The sequence below is a fragment of the Centruroides sculpturatus genome, unplaced genomic scaffold (genome assembly GCF_000671375.1).
Source record: "Centruroides sculpturatus isolate CEXI.00-Female unplaced genomic scaffold, Cexi_2.0 scaffold1211, whole genome shotgun sequence".
Taxonomy (NCBI): Eukaryota; Metazoa; Arthropoda; class Arachnida; order Scorpiones; family Buthidae; genus Centruroides; species Centruroides sculpturatus.
In genome coordinates, this window is record NW_019385508.1 from 180,565 (window position 1) to 194,636 (window position 14,072).

General features: G+C 32.2%; 1 protein-coding gene across 1 annotated transcript in view; it reads left to right on the forward strand.

The window, feature by feature from the left end:
* Positions 1-14,072, forward strand: part of LOC111639662 — a 42,421-nt gene that overhangs the window by 12,831 nt on the left and 15,518 nt on the right. The window contains exon 14 of the mRNA XM_023385576.1: positions 144-195. Within this exon, the coding sequence (XP_023241344.1) occupies positions 144-195 (52 nt within the window). The remainder of the gene's footprint in view (positions 1-143; positions 196-14,072) is intronic.

A 14,072-nucleotide genomic window follows, 5' to 3' on the forward strand; every position in this document is an offset into this window, starting at 1 on the left:
TTTTTCAGGAATTATTTTAATAAAAGATGGTTTAATAATGCAAAGATATGAAATTTTTTAAGATCTATTCGTAGAGATTTAAATAATTTTTTATGTTTGATTATATTTGTTACTTATTTCAAATGATACTTTTATATTTTAAGATTCCCGAAAAGAACGATGCTAACGAAGACGTGGAATCTCCTTTTCGTCCTCGTGAGTATTTTATAAAGAAATACATTCAGTAGTTTTATTTTTATCAGTTCGAGAATTCTGTAATCCATTTAACTTAAGAAATTAAAATGACGAACTTCGGTATGTATTTGATTTCACTCTAATCACAGTAACAAAAAAAAAAGATCGTCAGCCATCGTCCTTGACCAATACGAATTCGAACCTTCCGATCCATAGTTTGGTAAAGACTATGCTTCCTTGAATCATACTTTATGAATTATTAGAATTGTCTTGATTATCTAAGTCTGTACAGTACATACATACATACAAGAAAGACATCGGCCGTACACGAGGTGTTTAGCCGGCAGAAAAGAGGGTAAGGGAAAGGGGAGGGAAAGAAGGAAGGAGAGGAGGTAGTCAGTAGAGAAAGGTAGGATCCCACTGAACAGTGTACATAAGGCTGCAGTATCCTCTATGTTTAATGTTGGCGTGCAGTTTTTAGGCTGCAAGGCCGTAGTCCCCCCGAAGGGTCTAAAAGAAAACCTGAGTGTAGCGAACACCAATAATTCAGTGCCGCCACGAATAGCTAAGTGTAGAAGTTAGGCAAAGTGGCTGTTAGTAGGAAGACTTAAATCTACTTAAGGAAGACTCGATCGCCTACCTGATATGTAGGAATTTTATGAGTTCGGCGATGTATTTTTTGACGTTCTCTGGCTGCTGCTTCAGCATATTCTTGTGCTAATTGATGGGCACTGGCCATTCGAAGGTGGAGTTCCGATGCGAAGTTATCTTCTACATCGTATTTAGTTCTGGTCGGACGGGTGATAAGGTCAAAGGNAAACCGATTTTGTATTTTTTCTCCCAGCGGTTCTAAATTATTTAAATTAATTTATTTATTTATAATTATTAATGTTAATAAGAGATGGCACCTAACGCTTACCTCTAAAGCCAAATTGGTTATGTAATTCATTTAATAATTAGCCTTATACTAGCCCGATAGATTTTCGGCATTCGGTTGGTGTGTAGCTCAACATAACTTCTTACTTTCCTACCAAAACTTGCCATGTGACATAATAAAATTGCTAAGTATGTGGTACATAGGACTATCACTGCACATTCTGCTGTCAAAACACATTTAAGTTTGAAAAGTTAGCAATACACAGGTTCTGAAACTAAGTGTAAGAAATATTTTGCGAGATTGAATTATATTATAAAAAATTCTCAATCATTAACTTTTTTCTTAAAAATTGGTTAAACATTTTCATACTAAACATGTAATTTCTGTGAGGAATGATAAATAGTACTGAAACCAGATCTGTATAACATTATAAAATTGGTTCTAAGTTGAAAGCCACAGAAGTTACACAGCTCCAAATCAATCTGACAAAGGCTTTCGATTCAATAGATCATGGCTTACTTTGGAGGAAACTTTCAATGTTGAAATATTCCCTTGTTTTATTACAATTCTTAGTTTATTACTCTTCTAAAACATGTTTTATATTGATGATTATTTTAACAATGATTGTTTTATCAGTTTTGAGAAAGGTTTATGTCAGATCTTGAGTCCTATTCATTTCATTCTTATATTAATGATTCAGTTGACTGCTTTTCTGATACTTATCCTGGTGTTTGCATAAAAGGTAATTATTATTCACAGTTTCTTATATGTCAAGGATATTATAATTTTTGATGACTAAGTCAGCTTTACAATCTAAGCTTTATGATTTTTTAGATTACTGTAAATGAAATTACTTATTTATCAATGCTACTAAGACTAAAATAATTGTTTTCATCCTAGTAATTGTTTAAAGTCTTGCATTAAATTCATTATTCCCAACCAGGAGTTACTGATATCTTCTACAGTTAAATATTTATACATTACATTTTCCTTCAACAAAAATTTTACTTATCATTGTAACCATCGTTATATGAAATATTCTCAGACTATCCAAGAAATTAAATAACTTTTAATAAAGTTAAAGTAGGACAATTTTGTCCAACATTAAAACATGTTTTTTATTAATAAAACTGCATAATAATTTTGCTACAATAAATTAAATAACTTTTAATAAAATTCAATATATTCTAAGTAACCCTGAGCAAGTGTGGAAGAAAAGATCCTCCCACTGCTGGATACGTCAATTGCAAATACGATGCTTTTGGAATGTAAGAAGTGTTTATATTAAATTTTTTTTTCATACCAGATAAATTACTATTTATTATAGATGAAACTTGCTTATCTATCATCCATCATCGTATAAATCCATCATTTTCTTTTGTTATTCATAGGAATTGCACGGGGACGTGCGTAGCGGGTTACTATTTTCCTGGGAGGAGGTCAGAAATAATCCTTCGATGCAGGACACACAATGGCTATTGGTATCCTCGAAACGAATTTCCCTCTTGTGTACGGGATGGTAAGAAAATGATTAAACTTTAATATTGATATATTAAAATGTTACACATAAAATATTAATTTAAGTTATAATAAAAGATAATTTAGATTTAAAAATAAAATTAGTTTTCATGATANTCTTTAGACGTAACGTCACGATTTCCGAGTCCCCCAGAGACTCGGTGGTGTCAGATTCAGCCCTCCTGACAGGGCGCCAAAGAGGTGCTGACCCTACGGTCACAATTCTAATGTTGTCTAAGTGTCTAAGAATGTGGTGTATGAGATGGACGAGTTTTAAGCAGCTATCAGACTTCGCAATCCTGTGTAAAGCTACCCTATTGTCAGAATAAATGCGATAGTGTAAGTAGTGTCTTTTGTCCTTCCTACGCCTAATGTGAATTAAGCTCATATAAACAGCTAAAGTTTCCACCTGTGCTAATGACCAGTGCGAACCTAGACGGATGCAAGCGTTGTGAAGCTCGCGGTCTAAGTTGGAGTAAACTACAAAAGCGGCACTCAAATCGTCACCCATCTTAGAACCGTCAGTGTAAATCCTAAACATGGGATGATCACCTGGATCTTCGAAGTAAACGTCAGTGACAAGCTGATGGGAGGGGTGGTAATCGTAAGTCGGGAGGTTATTTTTGTCGATGCTGAATTTTTTGATATCATTGATCAAGGTCAAACTGGGGGAATCTTACCTACTCTAATCATTTTGTCAACATCCGAGTTGCTATAACCTCACCAGGGTAAGGTGACGAGATTTTCTTGCCAAATAATGCGTTTAATTTCTAATCGATGGGGGTCAATCCTGACATTAGTGCTCACCAGTGGCCAAACAGTTTTCGTACCCTGAACACTGGGAGTTCGGTCGTGGGCTCGCGCCTCGCTCGGATATGTTGGCTACGTGGAGTTTTTCGGGTTTTCTCCACGTCTGTAACACCTAAATAGGGGCCAGTTTCCCTTAAAAAGATCCCCCGGAAGGCATCCCCTAGGCAGATCGCCCAAGTGTTGCGTTGCCATAAGTTAACAAACAAACAATCCTGGCATTACCAAAAGGGCCCTAGTGGGTGCGGTCCTATAAGCCTTACAATGTGGAGAGCTGCAATCCTTTGAATAAGTAACAGTATTTTACGGTTATGGACTTTGGTGGCCATGTGGCCCCAGACCTGTACGGCATAGAAGAGTACTTGCTGAATTGCACCCCTATAAATAAGCTTAGTAGCATTAGGGCCAAGGCACCATGTGTTCCTAGTAATACTAATGAGTTGACAGGTGTTGTCCGTCTTTTTAGCTTTTTCCGTGATGCATTTGATGTGGGGTGTGAAGTTGTCTCTCGTCAAGAATAACACCTAAATATTTAATTTCCGTTCTTTGCTTTATTCTGTGAGCACCTAGCCAAAGGGTGAATGGCTCGTTCCTACCAACTATCATGTTTTTGCATTTGTCTGTGTTAAAGGGTTGCCTATTCTTAATACTCCACTGGTGAATGTTATTGAGAATGTCGTTGCATATGTCCTGTAAGCGTTCACTGTTCCTGTGTGAAGTAGGATAATTGTGTCGTCCGCATAGCCTTTTATGCGGAAACCTGGAGGCAGAGTGTCTTTTAAGTGCAGAATAGAGTTATAGGCTACATTCCAGAGACCAGGACCAGACCTGGATCTCTGAGGGCAACCTCGAGTGATGGGTATGACTGTTGTTTTGTGTTGTATGAACACCTGCATTGCTGTCTCTAAGATAGGATTGACGAAGTTTGTAAAGATTTTGAGGGCAATGATGAGCATGTAATGTGTGCAGGATAAAAGGCCACCAGGCATGATCGAAGGCGCCTCTAAAGTCAATAGTGATAATTGCAATATGCTGATTGTTCTGTTTAGCCTGTGGATGTAGTTAATGACCTGATGGATAGCGTCTACTGTACCTTTGTTTTTAGAGAAGCCGAACTGATTCTTATGCAGGGCTCTATGCTTGCGCAGATGCCCCGTGATCCTATTAATCATTAGACTGTCCAACACTTTTCCCAGTGGGAAGAAGGCAGATCGGCCTGTATTTTTTGTAAATGTTAGCGCTGGTGGGTTTGGGAATCAATTTGACAGTAGCCTTTTCCCACTGAGCCAGTGTTCAAGCAGATATTGAAGATAATTACAAACGCTGTAAGATTGGCCTCAAACGCGTGTTTTATCATCACAGTGGTTATGCCGTCAAGACCTGGGCTCTGTTATCGGTGAGCGAACAGATGGCATTCGAAACACCGATGTAGGTGAAGTTGTGGTCATTGTCTCTCTTTAGGTGGAGTGAGTGTAGAACTCCGGATAACCGCTTGTGTATTGTCATCCTGCTGTGGGTCATTCGAAGGGTAAAGGCTGGTGAGGATGTGCGTGATAGTTTCTTCCGTGTTGTTGGTGTAGCTGTTACCGCTAAAGCTCGAAACTCGTTAATCTGCAGATTACCTAGCTAATCTGCAGATTAACTAGCGTGATCCGTCAAAGTTGTGAAAATTGTTCCATTTCTCAAATTACCTAGATAATGTGCAGAGTATCTAGGTAATCCGCACATTACCTACTAGGCACTCGGTAAAGTGAAAATAAGATCTTTGCCCAAATAAATGTACCACAAATAGGTGTGCTTGTCGCAGAAACCAATTGCTATGAAATTCAAAGTGTCACCAATCTTTAGACTGCACAATTGGATAATGTTACCTATGGTGGGTAAAATGGCGGCTCGTCTCTGATTCCAGCAAAGAGAAGAAAGGAAACAGTGGGGACGCACGTTCAAACCTAACCTAACCTATTCTAATAATTTGGTTGGTAATAATTATGGTAATTTATTAAAATAGGTTAGGTTAGGACAGAACGTGCGTCCCCACTGTTTCCTTTCTTCTGTTTGCTGGAATCAGAGACGAGCCGCCATTTTACTCACCATAGGTAACATTAACTGCACAATTATATCATGCGATCACCAGAAAAAGTATGATAACTTTATTATTTTTCGTCTCCGGTCCAAAAGTAGGGTATCGTTGAAGTCGTCTCGGTCCCCTCAGTTCAGATAGATACTCAAAGTCCCGAAATTCCATAGGTGGTTATCTATATAATAATTTCCCTAATTGTATTAATATTTTAAATCGTTTGATTTTTTGTATGTTTTTTAATTGGTTGATGATTGATTCTATCAACTAATTTGTCGATTGTTTGATTGTATTAACTTGATTCTTTAGATATCGAAAATTAAATAAAGAACATTATGTTAATTTAAGCGTACAGAAACGTTGCTGTTGTTTCAGCAAAGATCTTATTTTCACTTTACCGAGTGCCTAGTAGGTAATTTGCAGATTACCTAGATAATCTGCACATTACCTAGGTAATTTGAGAAATAGAACAATTTTAGCAACTTTAACGGATCACGCTAGTTAATCTAGATTAACGAGTTTCCGAGCTTTAGCGGTAACATAGCGACCATCAGGGAACTGGATAGTGGAGAGGGTTTGGAGCTGGCGTTTTTCCTTACAAGCTAAGTAGTGCGGTTCAGACCAGTGGTTGTGTTGGTACAGAAATCTTTCAAGTGTTAGTCCTTGTTTTATTTATAAGGGTTTTGTAAACGTTGTGTTCATGCCTTACTGGTCTCTAAGCGTGACTTTAATGTCCAGGTCCTGTTCATTCCTAAATTACCTCCTTTATCTCCTAACAACTTTTCCTGTTTTCTAGCTCAGTGATCCACCAAGGAACCTTTTTGTGTTTACAATGTTTGAGCTTGGAGGCAATAACGTAAGAGTTAGTGATTGTAAACCTGAAGACAAGATGGTCTAAGCTCTAAGATGTCCTGAGTAAAATATTTGAAAAAAATTGGACGAATTACTGGTATTAATTATTTTATGCCTCAAATATAGTGCGAAATATGTTCAAATTGAAGAACAGAGTTTGTCTCGAGTGAGAATCCAATCTCAGCTTCGAGATAGAATGTTCTGTTTTCAGTTGTAACTTATCGTACGAAAGTATTGTCCAATACTGTTCTCAGATAATGGGGTATTATATTCGTTTGCTGTTGTCCACAGGATTGGATTTTTCAAAAGGCCGAGTAGTCAGAAGCCTAAGAAGACAAACTTTGTAATATATCAAATTATTTTCTTACATGTACGTTGTCAGTTGCGTAATTTTGTAAGAAATAAACAAATAAATAAATAAAAATACGTATACGTTAATTTAAACAAGTAAAAGTTTTCAAGGAAAAACTTCCAACGTTCCAAATGTTCACATTGTCACAATGTTCACATTGCAATATTTAATATTTTTCTTAATTTAATTATTTACATAAATAATATAATGAATTATATATATGATATGATGACATCAGAAAACAACTGAGTTAGGCCAATTATGGACAAGAAAAGAAAAGCTATATTGCGCTGGTATGGACACATTATGCGCAATTATGACAACTCAATCGCAAAAAAATATCCTCTGTTATAAGTCTGGGGAACCAAACCTCGTGGACGCCCCAATAACGGTGGCTTCACCGAATCATAGAAGATATGGAAACAATACGAATTTCAACAAATGATGCGCTAGATCGGTTAAAATGGAAGAATGCATGTAAACAAACGAATCCTGCACCAATGCGGGACAAGCGCTAGAAAATAAGAAGAATTCATTATATAAATTATGCATTTTTAAATGTTTTTTAAGTTTATATACAATAAATTGATGGTTTTGATAATTGAAATTGATAATTTGATTCAAAAATTTTTAAAAAAGTTATTACGATACATTTTTTTACCTAAAGGAGGGGATATAAAATGTTAAATTCGTCCCTAATTGACGGATTTAAAGCAATATGTCAACAGTTCTTTATCGGCTTTCGTAAGGAAACATTCTCCGACGGAAGAAGGAAATAAACTACAGATGGCACTGTAAGTAGAAGACACATGTTTTGAACATAACGAAACATGTAATTCGGAGAATAATGGATACAAAGATCGAGGTAAACAGATGATGATCTCATCTCATATGTTAGAACATTATGGAAAAGAATAAGAATCTGGTTTGTTTGATGCTTAGGATATATCGATCCATAAGGAACAAAGTGGACTTACATTTTTGTATCGGCAAATTGCCCCTTCTCCCAAGATATACGTAAGAGAACTGCATAATTTGGCTGCAATTTGAAAAAATTGTAGCCCAATTATACAGTTCTCTTATGTTTTTCTACTATCATTCGTCCATCTGAATTTCCTTAATCTCAGGAACGAAGTTAGATAGATGAAATCTGAGAACAGATATGGAAATCTTGGGGGCAGGAAGCCTGATTAATTATATATGAACATTCTCATGCAAACCAAAAGTCATGTTATTTCAATTCAAAACTTTCTCCCTGAAAAGAGTTAGATAGATGACTGGCACAACTACATTGCTAATGGAAAAGTATGAAGTACAGGAGTGGGACACTACAATACTAACTTAAAGTGGAGAGCATATATTTTAAATTAAATTAATTTAAAATATGATTAAAAATTGCAGCCTGGCATTGTGACAATGTCACAATAAATAGTTGCTTGTTTATAGAGTTTTTAAATTGTATTTCTTCAAAAACTGTGTTTTGTTTGTGAACAGAACAACTCATAAAAAAAATATGTGGTATGGAATAAATTAATGTTATGATTTTTAAAAGTTGTCTACCTCAACTTTCATAAATTGACATTTCTTCCATTTTTTAATAATTGGTTACTTTATTTTTTTATACATTTATTTTCTTTAGTTGAACTTTTTCTGCCTGTGGGCACTAAGAGGGCATTTTCATCACACTGCTCATGTGTTCAGACAGGTCACAATGGAACAGCTGGGTAGTGAGGGATGGGATCAACATATTTGGGATGAATCAGGAATTTTTCAGGTTCATTTCAAGGTTCCCCAGCATTCTAAGCTGACACCTAACCTCTCGGCTGTTAATTAATTTAAGCTCTCAATTTTTTATTTATTTATTATTTATGCAAAAGTTATTTACTTTAGGACTTTTCCCTTAATAAATACTTTCAGGGAAATCAGCATTGTTGACTTTCCTGAAGTTATTAAATCATTCAGCATCTGAACAATGCTGAATGATTTAATGCAAGATTTCTGCATTCAGCATTGTTATGATTTTTAACTATACTTGAAGAAATTTAAACAAATATAAAGTTTTTTTCTGAAATTATAATTGGCACTTAATTTAGCCAAACAGCTTGAGAATGTAGAAATAAAAGTTTTAGAAATTCAACAAGATGGCAGTATCAGATAATTATGNTATATTGTATGCATCTAGAATAGATGCTATAGCACTTATTATTTTATATAATTTCTATACAATATAAACAATTTTGACATTCTAAAAAGCTTTGTGTTATTCATTATTAAATTATTATTTTTAATTCTTATCAAAATATAGAAAGCATTGATACAAATTAAATATGATATGTTTCATTAATAATTATTTTGTGACTGACAAATTCAATTCAGTCAATATTTTATTTTACTACACACTTAGGACTTTTTTCTTTTTGCATTTTAAAATTTTTGTTTAATACAAAAATATTAAATTACTTTTTATAACTCCAAAGAAATAAATAGAAAAGTAAATTTCAGAAAGTCTAGAAATTTTTATCAGCCTTAACTAGGTGTAGCGTTAAAAGCAACAGAATTAAAACAGAAAATAATAATAGGATTCCGACAGATACTTTGTTAACTTATAAGCAATATAATTATAAATTATTGATATATTATCTGACATTTCAGTAACTTTGATAAGATGTAGAAAACCAGAAGCGCCCGAGTACGGTGTCAGTTATTGTAAATATGACACAGTCAGCATGTAAGTATATATTTCACGTTATGTATTTTTTCGATCGAAAGTGTCGAATATAATTTTGAATTGTTTTTGATAACGGATTACTGATAGGAATTGCACGGGAATGTGTAGAACGGGTTATTATTTTCCAAATGGCAAAAGAGAAATGCTTCTTCAATGCAGAACCGAGAGCGGAGTTTGGTATCCTGGAGGAGAATTTCCTGCCTGCTCACAATTCGGTTCGTAAAAGTATAGTATATATTGCTATAAACTATTTAATAAATATAATATACGTAAAATATTAGAAAAACAAAAATATTGCATTTTAATTTATTTTAAAGATAAAATTTATCTCTTTCTTATTTATTTGCAATTAATTAATTATGCTAATATGAATTAGTATTCACACTTTTATGTAAAATTTTAATAATTTGAGATTACCTTTCTTTACATATAATAAAATTTTATTCATCATTCGCGCATTTTCTTCATAAATTTACTTTTATTTAAAAATATAAAACACGATTGTTTTAGACAACGAAAGATACACAGACGATTCTCAACAACAACAAGTCAACGATTACTTAGCAGGTATTGTAAACAATTTCAATATTTGCTTTTTATTAATATAAATTTTAAAAAAATGAAAAAAAACCTCGGAACTGCGTTTAATAAAAATGCATAATAATTTTGCTACAATAAATTAAATAACTTTTAATAAAATTCAATATATTCTAAGTAACCCTGAGCAAGTGTGGAAGAAAAGATCCTCCCACTGCTGGATACGTCAATTGCAAATACGATGCTTTTGGAATGTAAGAAGTGTTTATATTAAATTTTTTTTTCATACCAGATAAATTACTATTTATTATAGATGAAACTTGCTTATCTATCATCCATCATCGTATAAATCCATCATTTTCTTTTGTTATTCATAGGAATTGCACGGGGACGTGCGTAGCGGGTTACTATTTTCCTGGGAGGAGGTCAGAAATAATCCTTCGATGCAGGACACACAATGGCTATTGGTATCCTCGAAACGAATTTCCCTCTTGTGTACGGGATGGTAAGAAAATGATTAAACTTTAATATTGATATATTAAAATGTTACACATAAAATATTAATTTAAGTTATAATAAAAGATAATTTAGATTTAAAAATAAAATTAGTTTTCATGATATAGCCATTATTATTTACTCGAGGTTATTTTAAAAATAAAAATTATAAAGTAAAAATTTCAAACTTTCTAGATTTTAAAAATTGAATTACTTAATGAAAATATTTATTTTCAGAAAGTGATAGATACACAGATGAATCTCAACAACAGTTGTTGGCAGGTATTAAACAATTTTTAGATTTAATTAGCCTACACATAACTGACTTTTTAAGTAAAAATTTCATTAATTACTTTTATTATTCTTTTATATAATTAAATGTAAATATTTTAAAATAATTATCTGGATGTTTGTTTTTCATTCATGTAAATTCTTTCGTAAAGTTATGTAGGCAGCTTCGATTGATTACTGTTTAAAAAATCAAAATAGTCAATGTTACTTTCACTAATTACAACTTATTTCATTCTAATTTATTCGTTTTTAAATTTTAATAAATTTAATTCTATTTTCATATTCGTTACTTTTTGTGCTCAGCAAAAGCAATAGTATTTAGTCGATCTCATTCTTAGATAGAGTTCATTCCTTTCTTTTATTTCATATTAATTTAATAAGTGAATATATATTTTAATAGAAAACCATTGCGTCATAAAAAAATCATCCACGGAACAGAAAGAATTTATCGTCAGTGAAAAGTAGGATCATCATATCATAAAAAGAGAGAAAACTGAGTAAAGATTACTTCTAAGCGATGATCGATAAATGCGATAATTATTTATTCATTAACGTTCTGAAAATTTAATATTTACAAAATGAAATCTTATTTTTGTAAAGCTTGCTTGTAATTTGTTTAAAATTAATTTTACTTCTTCTTTCTTTCATCGACTATTCCTGTATAAAGAGTGTTTATTTTGCATACTGAATTTATTTTTGTTTATCTATCTAATGGATAAATAATTACCATTGTACAGTACCTTTAAAGATGTGTCAATATTTATAATTCGGCAACATAAAACAGGACAGTAAATTTAAATATTTTCTTAGTTACACAGATAATTTTTAAGATAATTTTCGGGTGTTTTGAAGTAAAACGAAATGTTCATTTGAAATTGTTTTAAAACATTTGATTTTCTGCGGAAATGATTTCTTCTTTGTTTGAATCTTCTGTATAAAAACAGTAGACACTACTTATTGTATTGCAAGTTAATTTTAGTTTATCTTCAAAAATATGGTTTTTTTTTCTTTTCAAATAATACTACCTCTAAACATGCTTGATTTTGAATATTCATAATTCGAATTACATCCACAAAATAAAGAATTTATTTAAAAATATACAGTGTAAAGTAAAACCTTGATATTTTTTTATTTATTTAAAAGATTTTAAAAATTTCATAACATATCGATTGTAAACTTATGTCACAATTACATTATTATTTTACCTCACACTTCGTAGATTTTGTCTGTTTTCCAATTATACTGTATATATATATTAATTTCTGCGTTTTTATTTCTTTTCTATATTTGTAATTATTGTAGTGTTTTTCTGTATTAATATTTTGTGGGTTGTTTTCTTTCGAGCAAGTTATACAATACGACAAAATAATATAGGATTATTTCGTTTAACGTTTCTATTATTTACGAAGACTCAAATTAATAAATAGTTTAAAATTAAGGGGAAAAAATGAAAACAAAAGCATAAATTTAGCATTCGCGATTGCCTATTGAACATCACTGTCATAGAATAGAATATAAACTATTTTAGTACACTGTATCCTAAAAATACCTACAGAATCTACTAAAAAGCACTATCTATCTATAACCTATCCCCATCAAAGTTAAGCTACTCGTTTTACCTAAGCATCTTAACAAAAAATATTTATTTTATTGATATATAAAATATTAAACCAAAAATAAAATGAAAACAGTAGATATTACTTATTGTAATCGCTGATATTATTATCAATAGTCTAATATTATCAGAATCAACACATCCCAAAACATAGGAATAAAATAAAAATACAAACTCCAGCTTATTGTAAAGATCACTATCTTTGAATTTATTCAATACATAGAAGATTAAAAATAGCAAATAACACAAGTCACATCGTTTCAATAAAAATGCAGCACAACTATTAAAACCAATTTAAATTATTCAATTACATAGGATATTTATTCTTAATACATTAGAACCGGAAATAATACTGTCATTGTGAAGTTGAGTTAGCTTTGGTTTAGAGGTTTTGGTAGTAAATTTATCCGTTAATGTACAGTATCATCAATATGGCATAAAGCAAAAGAATTAGTTAAAAATGTGGTAAGGATTTTAGTACAACCGATGGGGGATCAGCGTCGGAGAAAGCGAGAGAACATTATGGTATGACCATTCAAGATAAGGAAAAAATTCTGATTCTGCATCAGTTGAATTATGGATAAAGACAAAGTGGCAAAGAATATATACAATGCAGACAAAGTAATACTTTATTTTAGTGAAATGTTTGATCATACAGTATATATAGGCCTACTTAAAAGTGCTAAAGGATTTAAATCACTGAAGAAACGTATTATAATTGTTTGCTGTGCTGTTTGCAAGCAAGAAACAAAGACTTAAAATGATTAGAAAAAGTAAAAATTTTAGATTTTTAAGGATATGAAACATTTACCTGTGGATTACTGTTCAAATAACAACTGGCATTTTTTAGAACTGGTTAGTTACATAGGATATAAATTTGAAATCAAAAGATTGTTTTGTTAGTAGCAATTTGTACAGTACATTTTTATGTTAAAAATGCGTTATTAGAAACATTAAAATAATGTTCCTCCATGTAAATGTCACTAATTCTGCCATGCGACCATGGAATCATATCTAGTAAAAGCAAAAAAATATAAGTTAAATGTATGTAAGAATTTTAACTAGATAATAGTTAAAGACGAATTGACATGATCTCTGTTACTAAAAGAAGTTTTTCTACTTGACACACTACATCTTTTGGCTATGTGGGATTAGGTAAATGTCTGAGATAAATGATTTTTTAAAAAGTTGAAAGAGACATGTGAATATGAAATTATTATCTTCTCTTTAAACAGACAATAAAGAAAACTCGTCAATAAGAAAAGTTTAAAAGCTAGGTGGCAATTGACAAGGAAATTTCAGTGTGTGCTATGATGACATTATTAAATATGCCAAATTGTTACTGAAGAAGGCTCTGGTGAATTATTCGATGAAATTGAATACAATCAAACACTATTATAGTTTAGATCAATCATGAGCAATCCGTGGTCACCGGGACTTTTGCAACAATGATTTATTTTCTGCCTCGTGATATTATAAAACCCAAATCAATCTGTTTTCCGTAACAAATAACATACAAGCTAAACACGACCGGTAAAAATAAGCTATATAGGCCCTACGTATTAAATGTAATTATATTACTAGTTTGCATATATTATTTTAACACCTTTCGTGTTGGAGGTTATGGATTGTGTTGGTAGTCTGAAGGCTCAAAACTTGCACCCGCATTAGAAAATATGTTTGCGGTCCGCCGATAAATTAAAAATTTTATTTAAACATAAACCTGGTTCGATGTCTTCCTTGGTCATC